The sequence below is a fragment of the Emydura macquarii genome, unplaced genomic scaffold (assembly GCF_026122565.2).
Source record: "Emydura macquarii macquarii isolate MOO-44397 ecotype Brisbane River unplaced genomic scaffold, CSIRO-AGI_Emac_v2 contig_2935, whole genome shotgun sequence".
NCBI lineage: Eukaryota > Metazoa > Chordata > Testudines > Chelidae > Emydura > Emydura macquarii.
In genome coordinates, this window is record NW_027133072.1 from 548568 (window position 1) to 567078 (window position 18511).

Here is an 18511-nt window from a genome sequence, read left to right on the forward strand (position 1 = left end):
CCCGAGCTGCAGGCTGCAGGTGAGGGGAGAGACCCGGGGAAAGTGCCGGGGCCGGGCAGGAAAGTGACTCTGCGCAAACGGCCCCTCCTCGCCCCATCTCTGCTCCCGGGTGTCTGCGGGTCCCGGAGCTGCTGCCCCCACGCACGGACACAGCCAGGCTCTGACCCCTTAGCGCCTGCAGGGGCCGATCCAGCCCCGGGAGCGCGAACGGGCCCCGGAACGGGCCAGGCACCGAGTCTCTCAGGCCGAGGCCGAGACTGAGAGGGAAGAGGGGGAGGGAGAGACAGGCAGGGGCGGGGAGATTCTAGGCTCCCGTCCCAACCAACCCTGCTACCCGAGGAGGATCATCCATGTGCACATCATCCTCCCCTGTGAGTATTTCCTGCCCCTTGCTGGCTGGGGGCAGCGCTGCGGCCTGTGGGGTCCCTTGGGGGGGAGTGGGGGGGGGGTTGGGTTAATCAGGTCTGAGCTGTTTCGCTGCCCAACCTAGCGGGGTTTGTGCGGGATTCACGGGTCCTGTGTGTGAAGGACCTAAAAGAGCAGAAAGTCCTGAACATTGTGACAATAACAGCTTCTCGGGGCAGAGCAGCCGGGGATAGGATCCGAACACCCCGCAGCCCCTGCTCCTTCCGAGCCAGCTTCTTCTGCGCTTGCAAGCAATCCGCGACTGAGAGGTGTGTGCGGAGAGGAGAGGGAGTGATTCATTGTTTGATTTCTCCCGCCCCCTCTCCTTTTAAACAAACCCTCTTTCCTCAGGAAGGGTAAAAGCAGAACCACTGCCACCATCCCGCAAAGGAGCTGACAGGGCTGCACTTCACTGCAAATGGTTTGATATTGCTTCCGAAAAATACACCAGGCCCGATGCTAAGCCAACGCTGAGTTTTACTCGTATTATCTGCATTTTATTTCTTTCAGCATAAGATAGAAATTGTCCCTTCACAGACAAAGGGATGACAAATCTGTCTGTGTCAATAACAACAAAAAAAGGCCAGAGAACACAGTATTTCCAACCCCAACACTTGCAAAATCATGACTCGGTCCCCCCAATCAGATTGGATACAAATCACCACGTTTTTATAAATACTGAAATTCGGGGGAAGGTGTTTCTTTGCGTTCTGATTTCTAAATCTTTAGGGTGCACTTGCTTCCTGTTTTTAAGCTTTTCTCTGGGGATAACCTCAATGGATAGAAACTTGGTTTTCACTAAAATTAAAAAAATGAGGTAAGATTCTCACCTTATCACTTGAGTGGGGCTTTTAGAAAAATATGAACTGTCCTTTGAGTCACAATAATAGTGTGAGAGTTTGCAACACAGTAACACAATACAGTAACAGTGAGAGAGTTTGCAACACAATACAGTAACAGTGTGAGAGTTGGCAACACTGATTGGGCCCTGCTCCTGTGAACACTAAATCCCCATTAGGGCTATTTGTGGGCTCAAAGTTAAGCATGTGTATGAGTGATTGCAAACTCCGGGTCCAGTGTATGAAATGTCCTAGGGAAAACAGTTCAAATGAACTCCCCCTTGATCAAATATTAACTCAGCAACAGAACAGATGAAAGTCACTATGGACCTAATGTTACTAAAATAAATTCTGAGGGAGGAATTTTTAAAAGCACCAAAGTGGTCTAGGACCTTGACTTTCAACAGGACCATCTGACATTCAATGGCACTGATGCTGCTAAATCACATTGGCACTTCTGAAAATCCCATCTGCAATGAAAATTGTTTATGAAATGAAAATAAAATCTGTTTATCAAGATGTTTTGGCCAAACAGATCATTAAAAAGATTGTAAAATATAATTGCGTGTTGAATCAATTGGTTTCTCAAAACTGTGTTCCCTGTGTTTGTGCAATCCTCAAATGCTCTGGATAGATATGGTTAATAATCCAATAGGGATTGTGTGGTGCTCTAAAATGGGGGTGAGCAGGGCTTTCCTTGTATCTAGATAGATGGATTTCCCATCATTAAATGTAATCATTTCACCCCATAAATACTGTTTTTTCTGCTCTATTAAATACATTTTTTCCTTCTAAGTATAAATCTGAAATTTGTTTTTTAATATTTTAATGGTGACAGCCAATAATAATCAGCTCTGTAACTTTGGGACCTGCATGGAAATTCCATGGGATAAATGCTTTTTTATTTCATGCAGAGTGGTTTGTTCTTAACTTTGTGGGAAACAAAACCAAAGCTTTTATCCAAATTGCTATTCAGAGTTACCAATTTTTTGCCACTAAATGAAATTGCCCCAGGTGGGATGGATCAAGAGAAAATACAGAATTGGGTTTTAACTCTGTTTTGACTTTTATGGAGTCACTCCAGATTAACTCCGATGTAATGGAAGCATCCCTGAAACAGCTGAGCCAGACCTGCCTTGGCATGGACTGGTGACTCCAGAGGGACGTGGAACAGATGGCTCTGTATGTCACTGAGGAACACTGGGTGCTTTGAGACCTCTAAATCTCCTACAGAGGGTGTAACACTCCCCAGACATCTGCCTCCTCCAAACAGCCTCCACAAACATGTTTTGATCCATTTGGATCCCATCTACCTTCAGTGCAGGAAGAGGCTGGCTTGAAATCCTGAAATGTTTGTTGTAACAAATGGTTACATAATTCATCATGCTCTAACCTGGTTTCTTTCCCCCTTAGCAGGATTTCTGATTCCCAAACCCAGCGTGGGCCACATGGAACAAGGGGAAGAGCTGTGGATCCCAAATCTCCAGGGCGCTGAGGAAAGGGAGAGCCCAGGAGGCACCTGGACAGGTGAGGAATTGTCTAAAGAAACTCTGAAATCTCTGGGGCATTTCCTTGAGTCATTCTGTGGCCCTGTCATCCTGGAATTGAGTCCATTTCAAACAATGAGTAACATGTAGTTGCAGGCCCTGCTCCTGCCTAGAGTCCTGCTTCTAATTTTTGTGGTTGTACAACCTTGTTTTCCCATTTTTAAAACAAAATGCTTTTCTCTCCCCTGTTACTGTTTGACAGATGCCCACAAACAACAGGGGAGAAACTAACAAACTAATTCTACAGGAGGGACAGTGAAACTTCAATGCAAAGTCCTGAAACTTGCACAAAGCAGACTGGGGAGAAATAGAAAACACCTTTTCCTCTCTAACCCTTTTCATTGACACTGACCTTAGATGCCATCTGCACCAGCAAGTGGGTGAACGATTACACACCCCAGTTGCCCGGATACCACAGGGATAGACAATGAGAAACAGACACAGTATGAACAACAAACAAGCCCATCACCCTAAGGTGGTGGTTGAGCTCAGGCTGGGTGCATTATTACCCTGTCTAACTGCCAGTTCTTACTCCTGTTACCCTCCCCACCGCCCACAAAACCCTAGTTACACTCACTCATTTTCTCGTGTCTTAGGCTGTGTCTACATGGGGTGCTGCCCCTGGATCAGCCACCCCAATGGAGTTGCCAATGCAGAGGGTTCAGTAGAAGCTGTTTTCACAGCCGTGTCGATCAGCCCTGCTGAAAGCAAGTCTGAAATTCCCCAGAGCAGACAGGCTTTAAGCAGGGATCACGTGTCTGTCTGTCATTGGGTCCCTGATCCTGGTTGGGGTCTCTGATCTGACTATGAATACTAATAAACTCTAGTGCCCAGATCCCCTCCCTTCCCAGAGGCTGCAGTCTTGTCTGCAGTAGAGACTTAACTCGTTTCTAACTGAGCTGGTCATAGTGAAATGACCCAGAGCATTGGCAACAGCCTGGCTGAGTCAGTTTGGGATCCTGTGCACTTCCTCAATTCAGCCGCAATGTCCCTGAACTTCCTGGCCTGCAGCCTTCTCCCTTCTGGCCAAGACAAACACCATCTTGGACCCGTTATCTCCACTTAGAAAGCTGCTGCAAAAATCATTGTATTGGCTTGTCACTTTCATCATGGCACCCCCTCCCCCGCATCCTCTCCAGCTCCCCCTTCTACATATCAAATGCAAACTACTTGGCATCACTTTTAAGGCTTTTCATAGCCTCGACCTGCCCTACCCACCATCTCCTATGTGTTATCGAGAGACTGAACCCACCTCTGCTCCTCCAGCGATACCAGCCTTCACTACCCATCAGTCCGCATTGTCTTCAAGCACCTTCATGCTTTCTACTCCTCCCCCCGTGCATGAGAGGCGCTCTCTGTAAAAATACACGCAGCCACTACATTGTCCCCCTTCAAATTCCTCCTTAAAACTCGCTTCTGCCATGGTAGACTTTTCAGGACCAGAGACTGCGTGCATGTGTGTGTACGTGTGTATGGTGCCTAGCATAATGGAGCCCCATACGCATAATTCATACTATTTAGCAGGGTTATTTTCTCCAGCTTGCACGGAGCCTGGGGATTTCAGGGTTTCTTTCCATTATCATCAGTTACTGTTTCTGTTGTGGCAGCTGAACCTGACTCATTCGGTTCATTCATTCCCCAAAGTGCAGTTTCTTGAAATCTAAAACCTCTGCAGTGCTACATTCTCTGACAAACCCGCCCCATTCTCACTGTGTTGACCCCTCACTTGTGCTCACAGGCCCGGAGATCCCCTCTGCTCCTCTCATTTTCACTGGGCTCAGCTCTGGCAGTGTGAAGCAGATCCAGGGCAGCTCTGTCTCTGGTCAGAGCTCTTCTTGCTGGGATACAGACTTGCTCTCTTTGTGCTCGAGGGGCCCCTTTGATGATGTGTGTCTGGCTGCCTGTGTTCAGAGCAGAGAAGTGAGAGTTCAATTCCCCATTAGCAGAGTGTCTGGGCTTTGAGCACCTGGAGAGCTGGCCCAGGGATTTTACTGCTTTAAAATGAGCTTGAGTTAAAATCTGGGATCGTGCTTTGTGATAAATATCCCATGAATATGTAATTCACCCTGTTCTCATGAAAACAATGAGATTTCCCATCTCGAATAAGGAGAAGAGTTACGGGTGTCTGATCTCCAGGGCTCCAAGCAGATAGAGATCTCATGAGACATTTGTGCAGGTGAGGAATCAGTTAAACCAGCTTGGGGAAAAACAGGGAGTGACGAAAAATCAGGTTCCCTTGAAGAGCTCACAAGTTCCTGGGTTGTCAGGATTATTCTCAGTAGGTGTCGTAACCCCATGGCAGACGTCACTTATGGTTTCCCACCCATCCTGACTGATACCTGGCAACAGCTCTATTTCCCCTGAGTGTTTGAATGGGATGTGGAGGTGGAATTTGTCCCCTCCTCTCAGAAAGGGGTGGGGCTGGGGGGAAGTCAACTAGTTTTTTTTATCTTCCCAGCAGCTACTTTGGTTTGTGCCCCCGGCACAATGAGTGACTCCTGTCTGGATTCTCTCTCTGTCCCAGCAGGTGATGGGACGGTGAGTGAGAATGAGGAGAACCCTCAGCAGGAAGGTCCTGAGCAAGTGGAACTGCATGGGATGGTACCAAGGAGATCTGAAGAGGACGTTTTCCCTGAGCAGGGAGAAGCCTGTGGGAGTCAGTGCAGGCCAGAGAAAGAGCAGGGAAGCGACCCAGAGGAGACACAGGAGAATCCTGGTCACCTCAGGGGAGGTTTGGGGAAACACAATGACTCCACAATCCACAAGGGACCATGCCCCGGGGAGAAACCCAACACGTGTGAGGACTGTGGGAAAAGCTTCAGCCTGAGATCAAATCTGATCACCCATCAGAGACTGCACCTGGGAGAGAGACCCTATCAGTGCCCGGAGTGCGGGCGCTGCTTCAGCCAGAGCTCACATCTCATCACGCATCAGCGCCTGCACACAGGAGAGCGACCCTACCGGTGCCGAGATTGTGGGAAGAGCTTCAATGTGAACTCGGACCTGATTAAACACCAGAGAACTCACACGGGTGAGAGGCCTTACCCCTGCACCGAGTGTGGGCGGCGATTCAGCAGCAGCTCCAACCTCACGAGGCACCAGCGGCTGCACACAGGTGAGAGACCCTATCGGTGCGAGGCCTGCGGGGAAAGCTTCCGGGACTGCTCGTCCCTCACGATCCACCAGAGAGTGCACACGGGAGAAAGACCCTACGTCTGCCCCGACTGTGGGAAAGGCTTCACCGACAGCTCACTACTCATCAAGCACCAGAGGACGCATCGGACAGAGAAGTGCTTTAACTGCCCCGACTGCGGGAAAAGCTTCTCCACCAGCACGTACCTCTCCAGACACCAGAGAACCCACCTGGCTGAAAAGCCGTATCGGTGCGATGAGTGCGGCAGGGGGTACAGCCAGTTTGCGCACCTCACCACCCACCAGAGAGTGCACACGGGAGAGAGGCCCTATATCTGCCCCGACTGTGGGAAAAGCTTCACGACCAGCTCTGCCCTTACGAAGCACAAGAGAATCCACACGGGAGAGAGACCCTACGTCTGCCCAGACTGCGGGAAAAGCTTCACTCAGAGCTCAAACGTTATCACACACTGGAGACTCCAGCACGGGAAATCCCTGTGAGAGTCCCCAACATGGCTGCCATGGTTACAGCAGCTCTCTCCATCCCCACCCACAGCATGGGAAATCCTTGTGAGAGCCTCCAGCACGGCTGATCATGGGAACAACAGCTCTGCCCATTGCTACCCCCAGCACAGAAAATCATGGGAACAGCATTTCTTTCTATTGCCACCACCTGCCCAGGAAATTCCTATGAGGATCCCCAGCACAGCTAGCCACGGGAACAGCAGCTCTGATGATTCCCACCCCCAGCACAGGAAATTCCTGTGAGAACCCCCAGCACAGCCTGTCATGGGAACAGTAGCTCTGATACACACACACACACACACCCCCAGCACAGGAAATCCCCGTGAGATCCCCCAGCATGGCCAAGTTTGGGGTTGGGGTTTGTGTTCTTATTCTTATGTGGTGTGAACTCTGCTTAAAGAGTTCTGGGCACCATTTGATCCTTCTCCATGGTTTAAGAACAGAGCTGATTAAACCCAGTTGAGAGTCATTGTTTTCTCTCAGCAATTACTACAGCTGAATCCCTGAGAGCAGATCTAGGGGCTGTGCCTTGGACCTGGCATAGGAATAGTGGTGAAATGAAAGACAATGCAGAAACTGCACTGGCAGTGAAGTTCTGCACGACCGACTGAAATCACTAATGGCCTGGAATAAGCAGTGGAAACTCAGAACATGACATCACAGACGTGGTGATGAGCATCCAATAGCAGCAGCAAGTGACCAACAGCAGCAAAGTAAAGCAGCAGAGGCAGCAGCAAACAGTCATTTGCAGAGGTGCATAGCAACTGCAGACGTGCATAGCAACCACAGAAACATTGCTGGATGCTTCCCTCCCTTTCTGGGGGGGGGGCAGGGAGGTGAACTATTGTGAATGTATCTCTGAACACTGGGTCTTCGCTGACCAAGGACAGCAATTGTGAGTGGAGGGAGTGGGGAGTGATGTGTTAATGGGACATTCATTCATTGGACTTTCCACTGGAAGGTGGGAAACTGAGGCAAAGGACACTGCCCAACTCACTGTGGGGTCACATGGTTTTCAATGGGGTTGTGGTGTTTTCCCAATTTAATGCTTGGTTCCCCTTCCCTTCTAATAAAAGTTCTCTTTTGTTATACACATACTCAATGCCTGTGAGTTGGGAAGTATTGCCTCTTGGAGGCACCCGGAGCAGGGGTGGTGTTAAGTTTTCCCAGATTACTGACTGGGGGGTTGAGCCAGTTCTGTTTTGTATTGTTAAGAGGAACCCTTAGATATTGAACATGGCCCTTGTTGCTGCCAACTCCACCTGGCAGGAGGGTTACATTAGCACAGATAATGTTACTGCAGATGCTGCTCTGTTCTCAGTCAGTGGTGCTGTCTGGTACACTCACATCTCCAGTGTAGTGTTCCATGCCATTTGCCCAACTCCAAGATGCCAGCACAGGAGTGAATGCACATGAGATATACAGTGGTTCCTGGGGCTGCCTATAGCTTCTCATTGCTGAGCCCTGCATCCTTATCACTACTTTTCATTCCCTATGAGACTAAGAGGAAAGGGAGTGTGAATCCTCGATATTACAGTGCTCACTTCCCTCCCTGCTGAGAGCACCTGAGCTGTCTTCAGGCATCTGAATGAAAGCAGCCCAAGGATCCCTGGGCTCCCACTGGCAGAGCCCCCCTGCCCTGCTCTGTAACCAGGCAGACTGTCAAGGAACCCATGTTCCCCACCCATTCCCTCCCACTATCACCACAAGGAAGGACAGAGCATCCCAGAGGCAGTGGCAGTAAAAGTGAAGAGATGGGACCAGCCAGTCACACCATACAATGAGAGCTTGCCCACCCCATAGTCCAGGAAACTGCCCTCCCCGCTGGGTTAGTGGGAAAGAGCCATAGGTATGGCAGAAATCTTCCCTCAACCCCAGGATCCAGTCTCCATGCTCAGGTGATCGAGCCTTCACCCCCTTCCTGCTCCCAGGTTCCCTACAAGCCCCCCATCCCCACTCACTGTCATCTTCCACCTTCACCTTCCAGTAACACCTCCTGCTCGAGAACCCCTCAGCTCCCAGGTCACAGCCACGGGGATCAAATTGTTCTGGATTGTCGGGCAGGTCCACCCATGTGTCAGTCTCAGTGTCTCTGATCCTCAGACAGGATGTGCTGTGTCTGGATCCAGAGTTGCTTCCACAGGGGAAGAGAGTCACAGGGTCAGTGTGAGAGGAGGAATCGGTCAATGAGATTAAAGGGAATTAACCTGCCTCCCCATTAATCACTCTTTAATCCATGTCACCATGACTCACAGCTGTGAGTGCCTTCTTCAAGGCAGACTGTCAAAAACAGGACAGATAGCCCAAACTGTTGGTATATTCTATAATTAGATTTCACCAAACCATTTACAAATGTGAACTCCTGGATCACTATAACAGTCTTACCATAGAGTCACAGACAGTCCCCTTAGGTTCTCCAGTCTATCTTGCCACCCAGGCAAGCTGGACTTAGTGATAAATGATCACTTACACCAAAAATCACAAAATAGTCAGGTTGTTCCCAGTCCCAAGACACTAGTTGCTCCAAATCAAGTGGTACTTTAGATCTTACTGCAAAGACAACAGCTGTAACCAATCCTGTTATAAACTATCTAAAGGTTTATTAACTAGGAAAAAGGAATGAGAGAATTATTTACAGGTTAAAGCAAGCAAACATATACACACAAATGAGTTACTATCTGTGGTTCCTAAAGGTGATGGAGATGTGGTAATCTGTTCATTCAAAATGTCTTTCATGGTTGACCCAGGTGATCTCTGCTTTAGTTTAGTGTCTCTGGCCCTGTGAGAGTTCAAAGAGCAAAGAGATTGCAAACATTTCTTTTGACCCTGTTTTATCTTTTACATTTAGGTGATGTCTACTCTAGCGATCTTACAGCAGCACAGCCGTACCGATGCAGCTGCACTGCTGTAAGATCACTTGTGTAGCCGCTGTATGCTGAAGGGAGAGAGCTCTCCCATCAACATCATAAAACCAACTCCATGAGCGACGGTAGCTATGTTGGCAGGAGAAGCTCTCCCACCAACATATTGCTGTCCACACTACCATTTTTTTTCACACCCTAGGCGACATACATTGTACCAATATAAGTGGTAGTATAGACATGGCCTTACTCTTCCATCTTATAAGATGAGCGCTCTTGTACATAGCTTTCCAAGGTGCGACAGGGTCACTCACCAATCCTTTGTATTGCAACGTTCCTTAATGGCCCATTTAATCTTGCTAGGCCTCCTAAAGTGGAAGAGTGGGTGGGACAATTCCTGTGCCCAGGTTCACAAGTTCAGAGCAAACATTTTCAACATTATAAAGCAAAACTTACATATTTCCTCATAGCCTGGAATACTACACAGATTAATGTATGCAGCAATTGACAAGCATTTCATAAAGTCTAATCACTAAATACATCCTTATAAAACTAATACCTATTTTGAACAAAATTAACATAAACATGAGCTTGCTTAGTTTCCAGCTTTGAGTGTATCAGTTCTTAGCTAACGCCTATGGCCTTAGCCAGAGCTGGTACTTGGTTTACCAGCATCACACGTGCAGTTGTACAAGTTGCTGTGCATGGAATCATCAAGCACTTTTTGAGAGAGAAACAATTTCAGGACTGCCCAGGCTGTGTCATAGATGCCCCGTGTGAACTGGAGCAGAGATGACGTGAAAGGTAAAATCAAAAAAATTAGTGGAGATTTGTGCATGGAGAGTGTTTTAAATAGTATCATCACATTGGGATCATCACTGCAGTACCTTTGTTTAACCTGGGAACAGAAAAGCAGAGATGGTGAACAAAGTGACAGGCAGAGGACCAAGACAGAGCATTAGATAAAATAATCAAACCAACAGATAAATGTTTAATGCAGAATGTTGACCATCTTCTATGTTCAGCAAATTACAAAATCCCATTGCGCAAAAGCCGTAAAAATTAGATTGTGGTTTGGGAACAAAAGGGGGTATATTGTAAAAATAAAAGTTTAATTTAATTTAATTTATTTAAAAGTTTAGTTTAATTTAAAAGTAATTTTAAATAATCTGCCAGTTGAAAAACACTGCATGAAGTGTGTTTGTATGGAGCTCCTGGTCTGGGTGTCCTGTGTCATATAAACAGATCAACATATACTTACGTGGGCCCCCTTGGACAAAGCCTATCAAGGCATAGACCCCCCCATTTCTCCCCCCAAGTCTACAGCATCAGGGCTGTTGTATGACCTCTATCAGCACACCCTTTAAATAAACACTAAGCACCTGGGTGAAAAACAGTTTAGGAAATCGTTGTTTGTAAAAGCTGCAGTAGCACTTACCTTCCAAACAAGTGTTGCATAGCTTCATTTCAGAAAGTTACCTCCTAAAAAAGTCAGTCTATGGCTTTTTAGGAAACAATTTCAGATTTTTATGCAAAACTGTCATGAGCTTTTGTCACAGGCAGTACATTTCTGAAGACCTTTTTCAAACAAGACAGGTCCAAATATATTAAAACATGTATGGGCTTATGTGGACATGCCTGACTTTTTGACTGTTTCATTTTTTTTGAAATGTTAGGCAGTACAGACCTATAAAATAAGCATCCCCCACTCTTTCAGCATCTTGTTGAGCATCTGGTTTGAGGTCTGGGCAAAAACAGATTGGGCCCAATCAGTTTGCTTCTTCAGAGCTGTCGGAGTCCAGATTCTCCAAGGCCTCTGAAGAACCATTGCTCAGCTGCTGAAAAATTTACAATAAGAAATACATGTAAGGCACCTCTTTACTTTTTTATAATGTGCTTCTAAATCCTTTTCCTTTGTGTGTCAAGAGACCCCTTCAGCTCATGACGTTAAAGAAAAGCAAATTGTCTCTGTATGGGCTCGATCCAAGAGGCTCTTGCCAGTTGAGCTACTGTGGCCAGGTCCCACCCAAGCCCCTACCCATTATTACAAGCAATGTGCCTATTACTCACCACTGTACAACCCTTCTTTGGAATCATTTGGGCTCTTCTGTTTTGGGTCTGAAGTCTTAAACAAAACTTGGGTCAGTGGTCTGTCCTCGTGTTTCTCCTCCGTATTATCCCGGTGATCACATTCGTTGAGACCCATCTCTGTTGCCATGTCTCAAATACCATTTGTGTCAATGGTATGTTTGTTTCTTCAGTTCCCACAACTTTGCCTTTATAACATTTCCTCATGAGCCGATTGACTGATGGTGTCGGCGAGGGAATTTTAGGCCCTTCCATCTTTAATCAATAGGCCTGTTTAAATGGCTTTATCCTGTTTTATACAATAGGTGCACGATACTCTTAGCCAATAGTATAGGGCTAATGTTTCAAAGGTCCATTGTTCTCCATCCCTAAATAAGGAGGAACTTCTGTTAAAGGGCATAGGAGGATAGGTGCTGTTGCACCCTTAGTTTTGTATTATTTTTATATCTTATACTTTCCTGAGTCTATTCTCTTACAGAATTAAAACCCGAACAAGTTATGTAATAAAAAGGTACTTAAAGTGTTTTTGATCTGGTTAATACTTTTCCATATGATTTAAGTATGTAAAATTGAAAACATTGTATTCTAAAAAGCTATAAACTGACCATCTGCAATTTGCATTGGGGTGAATAGCCAAAGTTCTGGCCATGCTGGTCTTTGCTAGAGAGCTACAAACAAGGTGAACCCCATCCCCCCCCGCCACATTTCCTTAGTGTAAGGAAGGCCATAGTGTAAATGCTGAAATTCGGCACAGAACTAATAACTGCCAAGGCAATGAACCAGTCAGCCTTGTATCAATTGGCACACTCTTGACTTTGCAGACCACATCTATGAGCAACAGAATAAACAATGGAAACCATTAGGCAATACATGTCCTAAACAGTGCCCTAGATGTCTTTGAGCTCTTGTGCTTAGTGATATTATGTTTACTGGACTTTACCAATGTGCAAATACATGCATAAAGATAACAACTGTCACCAAAATGAAGATTCTTTTGCAAAATACAATATATATCTTGGAATAAAGAGACTTAATTGTTGAGCAGTCTGATAAATTGTTAATACAGTACCTTCTGATGACTGGTAAGGTCCCCAGGGAAATCAAAATAAGTCAATGTGTACCAATAAGAAGTAAGATCCTGTACTTTTAATTTGTGTCATAAGACCTCCTTTTAATCATAGTTATAGAAATCATAGAAATCATAGACTATTACGGTTGGAAGGTACCTCAGCAGGTCATCTAGTCCAACTCCCTACTCAAAGCATGGTCAACCCCAAATAAATGATCCCAGCCAGGCCTTTGTCAAGTCAAGCCTTAAAAACCTCTCAGGATGGAGATTCCACCATCTCCTTAGGTAACCATTCCAGTGCTTCACCACCCTCCTAGTGAAAAAGATTTTCCTAATATCCAACCTAGACCTCCCCCACTGCAACTTGAGACCACTGCTCCTTGTTCTGTCATCTGTCACCCACTGAGAACAGCCTAGCTCCATCTTCCCAGGAATCCCCTTTCAGGTAGCTGAAAGTCTCTATCAAATCCCCCCTCACTCTTCTCTTCTGGAGACTAAATAAGTCTAGTTCCCTCAGCCTTTCCTCATAAGTCATGTGCTCCAGCCCCCTAATCATTTTTTTGCCCTTTGCTGGACTCTCTCCAATTTGTCCACATCCTTCCTATGGTGGGGGACCCAAAACTGGACACAATACTCCAAATTTGGCCTCACCAGTGCCAAATAGAGGGGAATAACCACTTCCCTCGATCTGCTGGCAATGCTCCTACTAATACAGCCCAATATTCCATTAACCTTCTTGGCAGTAAGGGCACACTGCTGACATATCCAGTTTCTTGTCCACTGTAACCCCCAGGTCTTTTCCTGCAGAACTACTGCCTAGCCAGTCAGTCCCCAGTCTGTAGCAGTGCATGGAATTCTTCTTCTTAAGTGCTGGACTCTGCACTTGTTGAACCTTATCACATTTCTTTTGGCCCAATCTTCCTATTTGCCTAGGTCACTCTGTATGCTATATCCAATCTTCGAATTCGACTAGGTCAATCTGTAGTCAAATACCTCTCGATGATTATGGCTAACAAACTAAAAGTTTGCTCCTCCTAGGGCAACACACAAACCACCTTTCCTAATAAACCAGATTGTGTAGGACAGGCTCAAATTTTTCTTTCCAGACTAAGAATATTTGCTTTGTAAACTATTCCAGTTAACAAATCACAAAGAGTTAGACTGCCAATAAAAAAAGTACATATAGTTGTGAAATTTGTTATTTTTCCAGAGGACTATAAATACCATCAATTTCTCCAGAGTTATAAAACTACATATGATCAGAAATGCAATGTTTGTTAAGTCTATTTGACCAGTCACCTTTTCTTTTATTGTAAGTTTTCCTGTATACTTATAATGTAGTGCTATCAAAGAGTCAGCCTCTTCATTTCTTTGAAAGGTAAAATTAGGCACTTCTATCTTCAATCAACAGGCCTGTTCAAAGGGTTCCTCCTCTTTCATACAACAGTTGTACGACACTTTCTTAGCCAATAGTTTAACTAAGTTGGCCAATGCTTCAAAAGTCTTTTGACACCCCCCTCTCCCCCCCCAGGTAAGGAATAACTATCTGTGTCACAGTAGGATGGGGGCGGAGAAGGAGAGGGGATTGTTGTCAAAAGAGAAGTAGATCACAGCCTTAGTTTTGTATCATACCTGTTGCGGGGTTTCAGTTTGTGAACAACAAATGGCCTGTTCCTCTGACAACGGCTGCCGAGGCATTGTGCATGAGCATCTGGTCCATAGCAAAGTAACCCAGAACCCCTCTTAAATCAGACATTCTTCCTCTTCAGTTCTGCCTTTTAATTTCTCCCCAGTCCTCTGCATTCGGGCTTTAGTTGTCATGACACCCATGTTTTCAGTAATTTCTCTGGCAAGGCATCTTTTGTTACAGTTTGTAGAAAAGAAAATTGTAAAGTGTTATATAATAACAAAAATAATTCTTTGGGCAATATAATAATAAACACAAATTTTAAAAAATGTAATTGTTGCTTTGCAGGTACTGCTGTAAAATCTCTCCAAGTGTGTAATCCCCAATGTTTTTGTTAATCTTATTTATTTATTATTTCTGATAGTCTGTTGTATGGGGGAGATAATGCCTCACAAAAAGGGGGAAGTGTTTCCGTATGACAAACACTTGCTTATGCTAAAGCATGATAACTAACAAAGAAAGGCGACCTACAAAATTGTTTCAATAAAAAAGATTTCAGTCAGTTATCAATATTCCCCTAAAATCCAGAACAGCTGTCTTATCCCCTATGGCCTGCTTTACAGCTTAAACTTTTAAAAGATGAAAAAAACCTTTGATATGATTAAAAACAGTATGTTTAGCACACACAAAAACCCATAGAGGAGATGACAATTTTAAAATTAAAATGGTCAGGGCTGGGGCGGGTTGTTTCTTCAGATAACCATGTCAGAGGCTACATCCTGATCTCTGAATTTCCTGCAGTCACAAAACTCTAGCTTTTGTCTTTTAAAAAATTGATCTTTTTTTGTAAAACCCATCAATTGTGGGTTTTATACTGTACTCTTGATTTTAAAGCTTTTTTTACAATTTACAAGTAGAGCAGATTGTGATGGGGGGGGGGGGGTTGTATTTTGGGCAATTAATTTAAGCAAAACTTTAAAAAGCAAACTAACACTATTTTTTAAAGATCTCCTTTAAACATTTAGAAGACTATCACATTTCTTACATGTTTTATTATAAAACCCTTCTTTATATTACGGTTTTGTATATTATTGCTATTCCCAGAAACTTCTTTTTTCACAATTTACATGCCTACAGGATTTTTTCTTACTATGCAAGTCATTTAGACAAAAAATTACTAAAACCTTTCTTTAAGCTGTGTCACAGGACTAATAATTATGGAGAGTAATAAATTGTGCCATTTCCTGCTCTTGGCATCTACTTAGGATGTAAAACCATGCTTACATTATTTTTAATATGTATAACAGTATATCTTGTAATCACTTCATTTAATTTTAATCCTGTGATTAAAAAGCTTTTTTCTACAAAAGTCATAGGTTTTTAAAAAAAGCAGGAGGGGTTGTAAGGAAACATGCTGCTTCAAATATGCCTCACACTCATCCCCTGCTTTACTGCACTTAATCAATCCTTCATTTTGAGACATAGTTTTTGTCTTTTTAAACTTTATTTTTTTATTGAAACATATGTAAATATGGGGTAACTATAGTGATATGTTCCGATGTGTTTTAAATACAATTGTATTGTATGCCCCTTCAGCTGAGGATTTTTATATTATACCCTGGCACTGTTTACCATTTACAAGTAGAACAGTTTTTGTTTGGTACTTTAAAAGCAAGCTGGCAATATTTTTAAAAGAATAGGGCAGTGTATCTTAAACAGTTTTTTTCACTAACCCTCTACAAAATATCCCTAAAAGAGGTATTTTTGTTATGTTAAATCTCAGGCAAAAATCACCAATGCTGCTTTTTCATGTTAAAAGTGTATTTGATATGATTAAAACCTGTATGTTAGCAGAAAGAACATGACTGATTTCAGTAGAGAAAAGAAAAGCCGGGATAGGAGGGGGCGGGAGAGAGTGGGAGGTGGAGGTTGTTTCTTCAGATATGAGTGTCAGAGGTTACAGCCTTCTCTCTGAACTTCCTGCAGTCACAAAGCTCCGGCTTTTGTCTTTTAACATTTTTAGTTTTTGTAAAAACCACCAATTGTGGGCTTTATGCTGTACCCTGAATTTTAAAGCTTTCTTTACAATTTGCAAGTAGAGAAGTTTTTGTTTGGTTGGGTTTTTTTATATTCTGGTCAATTCATTTAGGCAAAACTCTAGAAAGCTATCACTAACACTATCTTTACAGCACTCTCTTTAAACATTTAGAAAGCTTTGACATATCTTTTTACATTTTTTTAAACTGTAAAACCCTTCTTTACATGATGGTTTTGTATTATATTGCTATTGCCCAGGAACTTATTTCTTCACAATTTATATTCGTGTAAACTGTTTGTACAGGGTTTATTCTTACTCAGCAAGTTATTTAGATAAAAAATTACAGAAGTCTTTATTTAGGTTGTGTCACACAGATGATCATTATTTAGTTATGGAAATTAAATAAACTTAGCATCTTTTTAAAATGTAAAAAATACTTACATTATGTTTTAAAATGTACAATAGTGTAGCTTTTAATCCCTTTGTTTAATTTTAATCCTGTGGTTAAAAATTCTTTTGTTGCAAAAGTTAACAGTTTTTTAAAAGAGAGGGTGTTATGTTTCTTCACTAAAGTTGCTCAATTCTTTAGCAAAAGGGTTTGCTTCTCCACAATTTACAAATGTCAATTTTATTTCATTAGACCTAAAACTGGTAAAAAGGGTTGTCAGCTTGTTTAGTCTGTAAGTCTTTTGAGCAGTTTGAGGTTGCTTTGCACCTTGACAAAACTTTAAAAAGCACTATTTCTGCAAAATAGCCTTTGTTTAAAGAAAATATTATTGAGGTATAAAGTTTCAGTTCTAACACAGGGGGTGGATGGAGGGCTGCTCTTTGAAAACTGATGATGTAGCATAGTCAAAGGTTCTAAAACTACATTAAGTAAATGGAATAAGGGAAATTGATATAAAGGTTAAACGCAATGAGGTTTCATGAGGATTTTTCCAACATTTTTAAAGACCAAGGCTAAAGGCTTTATGTAAAAAGATGCCCACAGAAATTTGTTAGTCTTTAAGGTGCTACTGGATCCTCGTTGTTTTTTCTTGTAAACTGTGTGTTCGCTATCTCTCCCTGACAGCCCTCTCGTTGTTTTTGCTGTATACAGACTAACACGGCTACCCCTCTGGAACAGTTTACAAGGGCTGTTGAAAAATGGCACAAAATGAAGTTGGAAGCCCATGGAATGATGGGACAGAAAGAATTATAAAATGTCTGGTGTGGAAAAAGTAAATAAGGAAATGTTATTTACTCCTCAACACAGGAACTAGGGTCATCAAATGAAATTAATAGGCAGTAGGTTTAAAACAAACAAAAGAAAGCCTTCACACAATGTACAGTTAACCTATGGAACTCCTTGCCAGAGGATGTTGTGAAGGCCAAGACAATAATGGGGTTCAAAAAAGAACTAGATAAGTTCATGGAGGATAGGTCCATCAGTGGCTATTAGCCAGGATAGGCAGGGATTGCTGTTTGCCAGAGGCTGGCAATGGCTGACAGGATGGATCACTTGAGGATTACTTGTTCTGTTCATTACCTCTAAAGTACCTGGCATTGGCCACTATCAGAAGACAGCATAGTGGGCTAGATGGACCATTGGTCTGACCCAGTATGGCCATTCTTACATTCTTGTTAATTGCAACATTGGATGGCTAGCACATCCCCTTGATGCACTATGATCCGTTCCTACAGCTCCCAGTGGCAGAGGAGACAGAGTGGGTGGCAAGTTGCACAATGAGATAACTACCCACGATGCAACGTTCTCTCGGTTGATGCAAGAGCAACGACTGTGGATGTGCTCCACCAACACAAGGAGTGTTGTGTGGATGTGCACAACCTATGTAATTAAAGCAGCTTACGATCTTCAACGTAATTTAAGTTGAATTGATACTGTAATGTAGACATGGCCTTAATCTTTCTGATTCTATTGTGAGAATTTGCTGTTGCTCCTTTAATATTGTCTTTGAGAAACTGCCAGCTGTCCTGAACTCTTTTTTCCCCTTAAATTTTATTCCTGTGGGACTCACCTACCAGTTCTCTGAGTTCGTTGAAGTCTGCCTTTTTGAAGTCCATTGTCCTCACTCTGCCATTCTCATGCCTTCCTTCTCAAAGAACGATTAAAATCCGTCCTTTTGTGATTACTTTTGCCCACATGGCTTTCCACCTTCAGTTTCCTAACCAATTCCTTCTTGTTAGTCAGAATCAAATCTAAAATGGCTGTCCTCCGGTTACTTCTTCGATCCTCTGAAAGAAACAGAATCCCCAGAACATTCCAAGAATTTATTGGACACTTTGTGTTTGGTTGAATGTGTTTTCTAATAGATGTCTGGGTAGATAAAATTCCCCCACCTCCCCCCATTACCAATTGTGATTTAATTTTTTTTCTATT

The 18511-nt window shown here is 43.7% G+C and overlaps 1 protein-coding gene and 1 pseudogene across 1 annotated transcript; one reads left to right on the top strand and one right to left on the bottom strand.

Moving 5' to 3' along the window:
- The first annotated feature begins 853 nt into the window (after positions 1-853).
- LOC137167546 (zinc finger protein 436-like) lies at positions 854-7823 on the top strand. The gene is made up of 2 exons (XM_067569764.1): positions 854-2771; positions 5316-7823. Exons 1-2 carry the CDS (start codon positions 2594-2596, stop codon positions 6422-6424), a joined length of 1287 nt encoding a protein of 428 aa, XP_067425865.1. The 5' UTR covers positions 854-2593; the 3' UTR covers positions 6425-7823.
- Positions 7824-12065: 4242 nt separating this feature from the next.
- On the bottom strand, positions 12066-18195 carry LOC137167558 (sphingosine 1-phosphate receptor 3-like; annotated as a pseudogene).
- Between the last annotated feature and the right edge of the window lie 316 nt (positions 18196-18511).

Bases quoted from the DNA above. Each gene is read 5' to 3' on its own strand.
- LOC137167546 (XM_067569764.1), top strand. From the start codon at position 2,594: ATGTTTGTTGTAACAAATGGTTACATAATTCATCATGCTCTAACCTGG. The intron at 2,772-5,315 runs GTGAGGAATTGT...TCTCTGTCCCAG, and splicing joins CCCAGGAGGCACCTGGACAG to CAGGTGATGGGACGGTGAGT.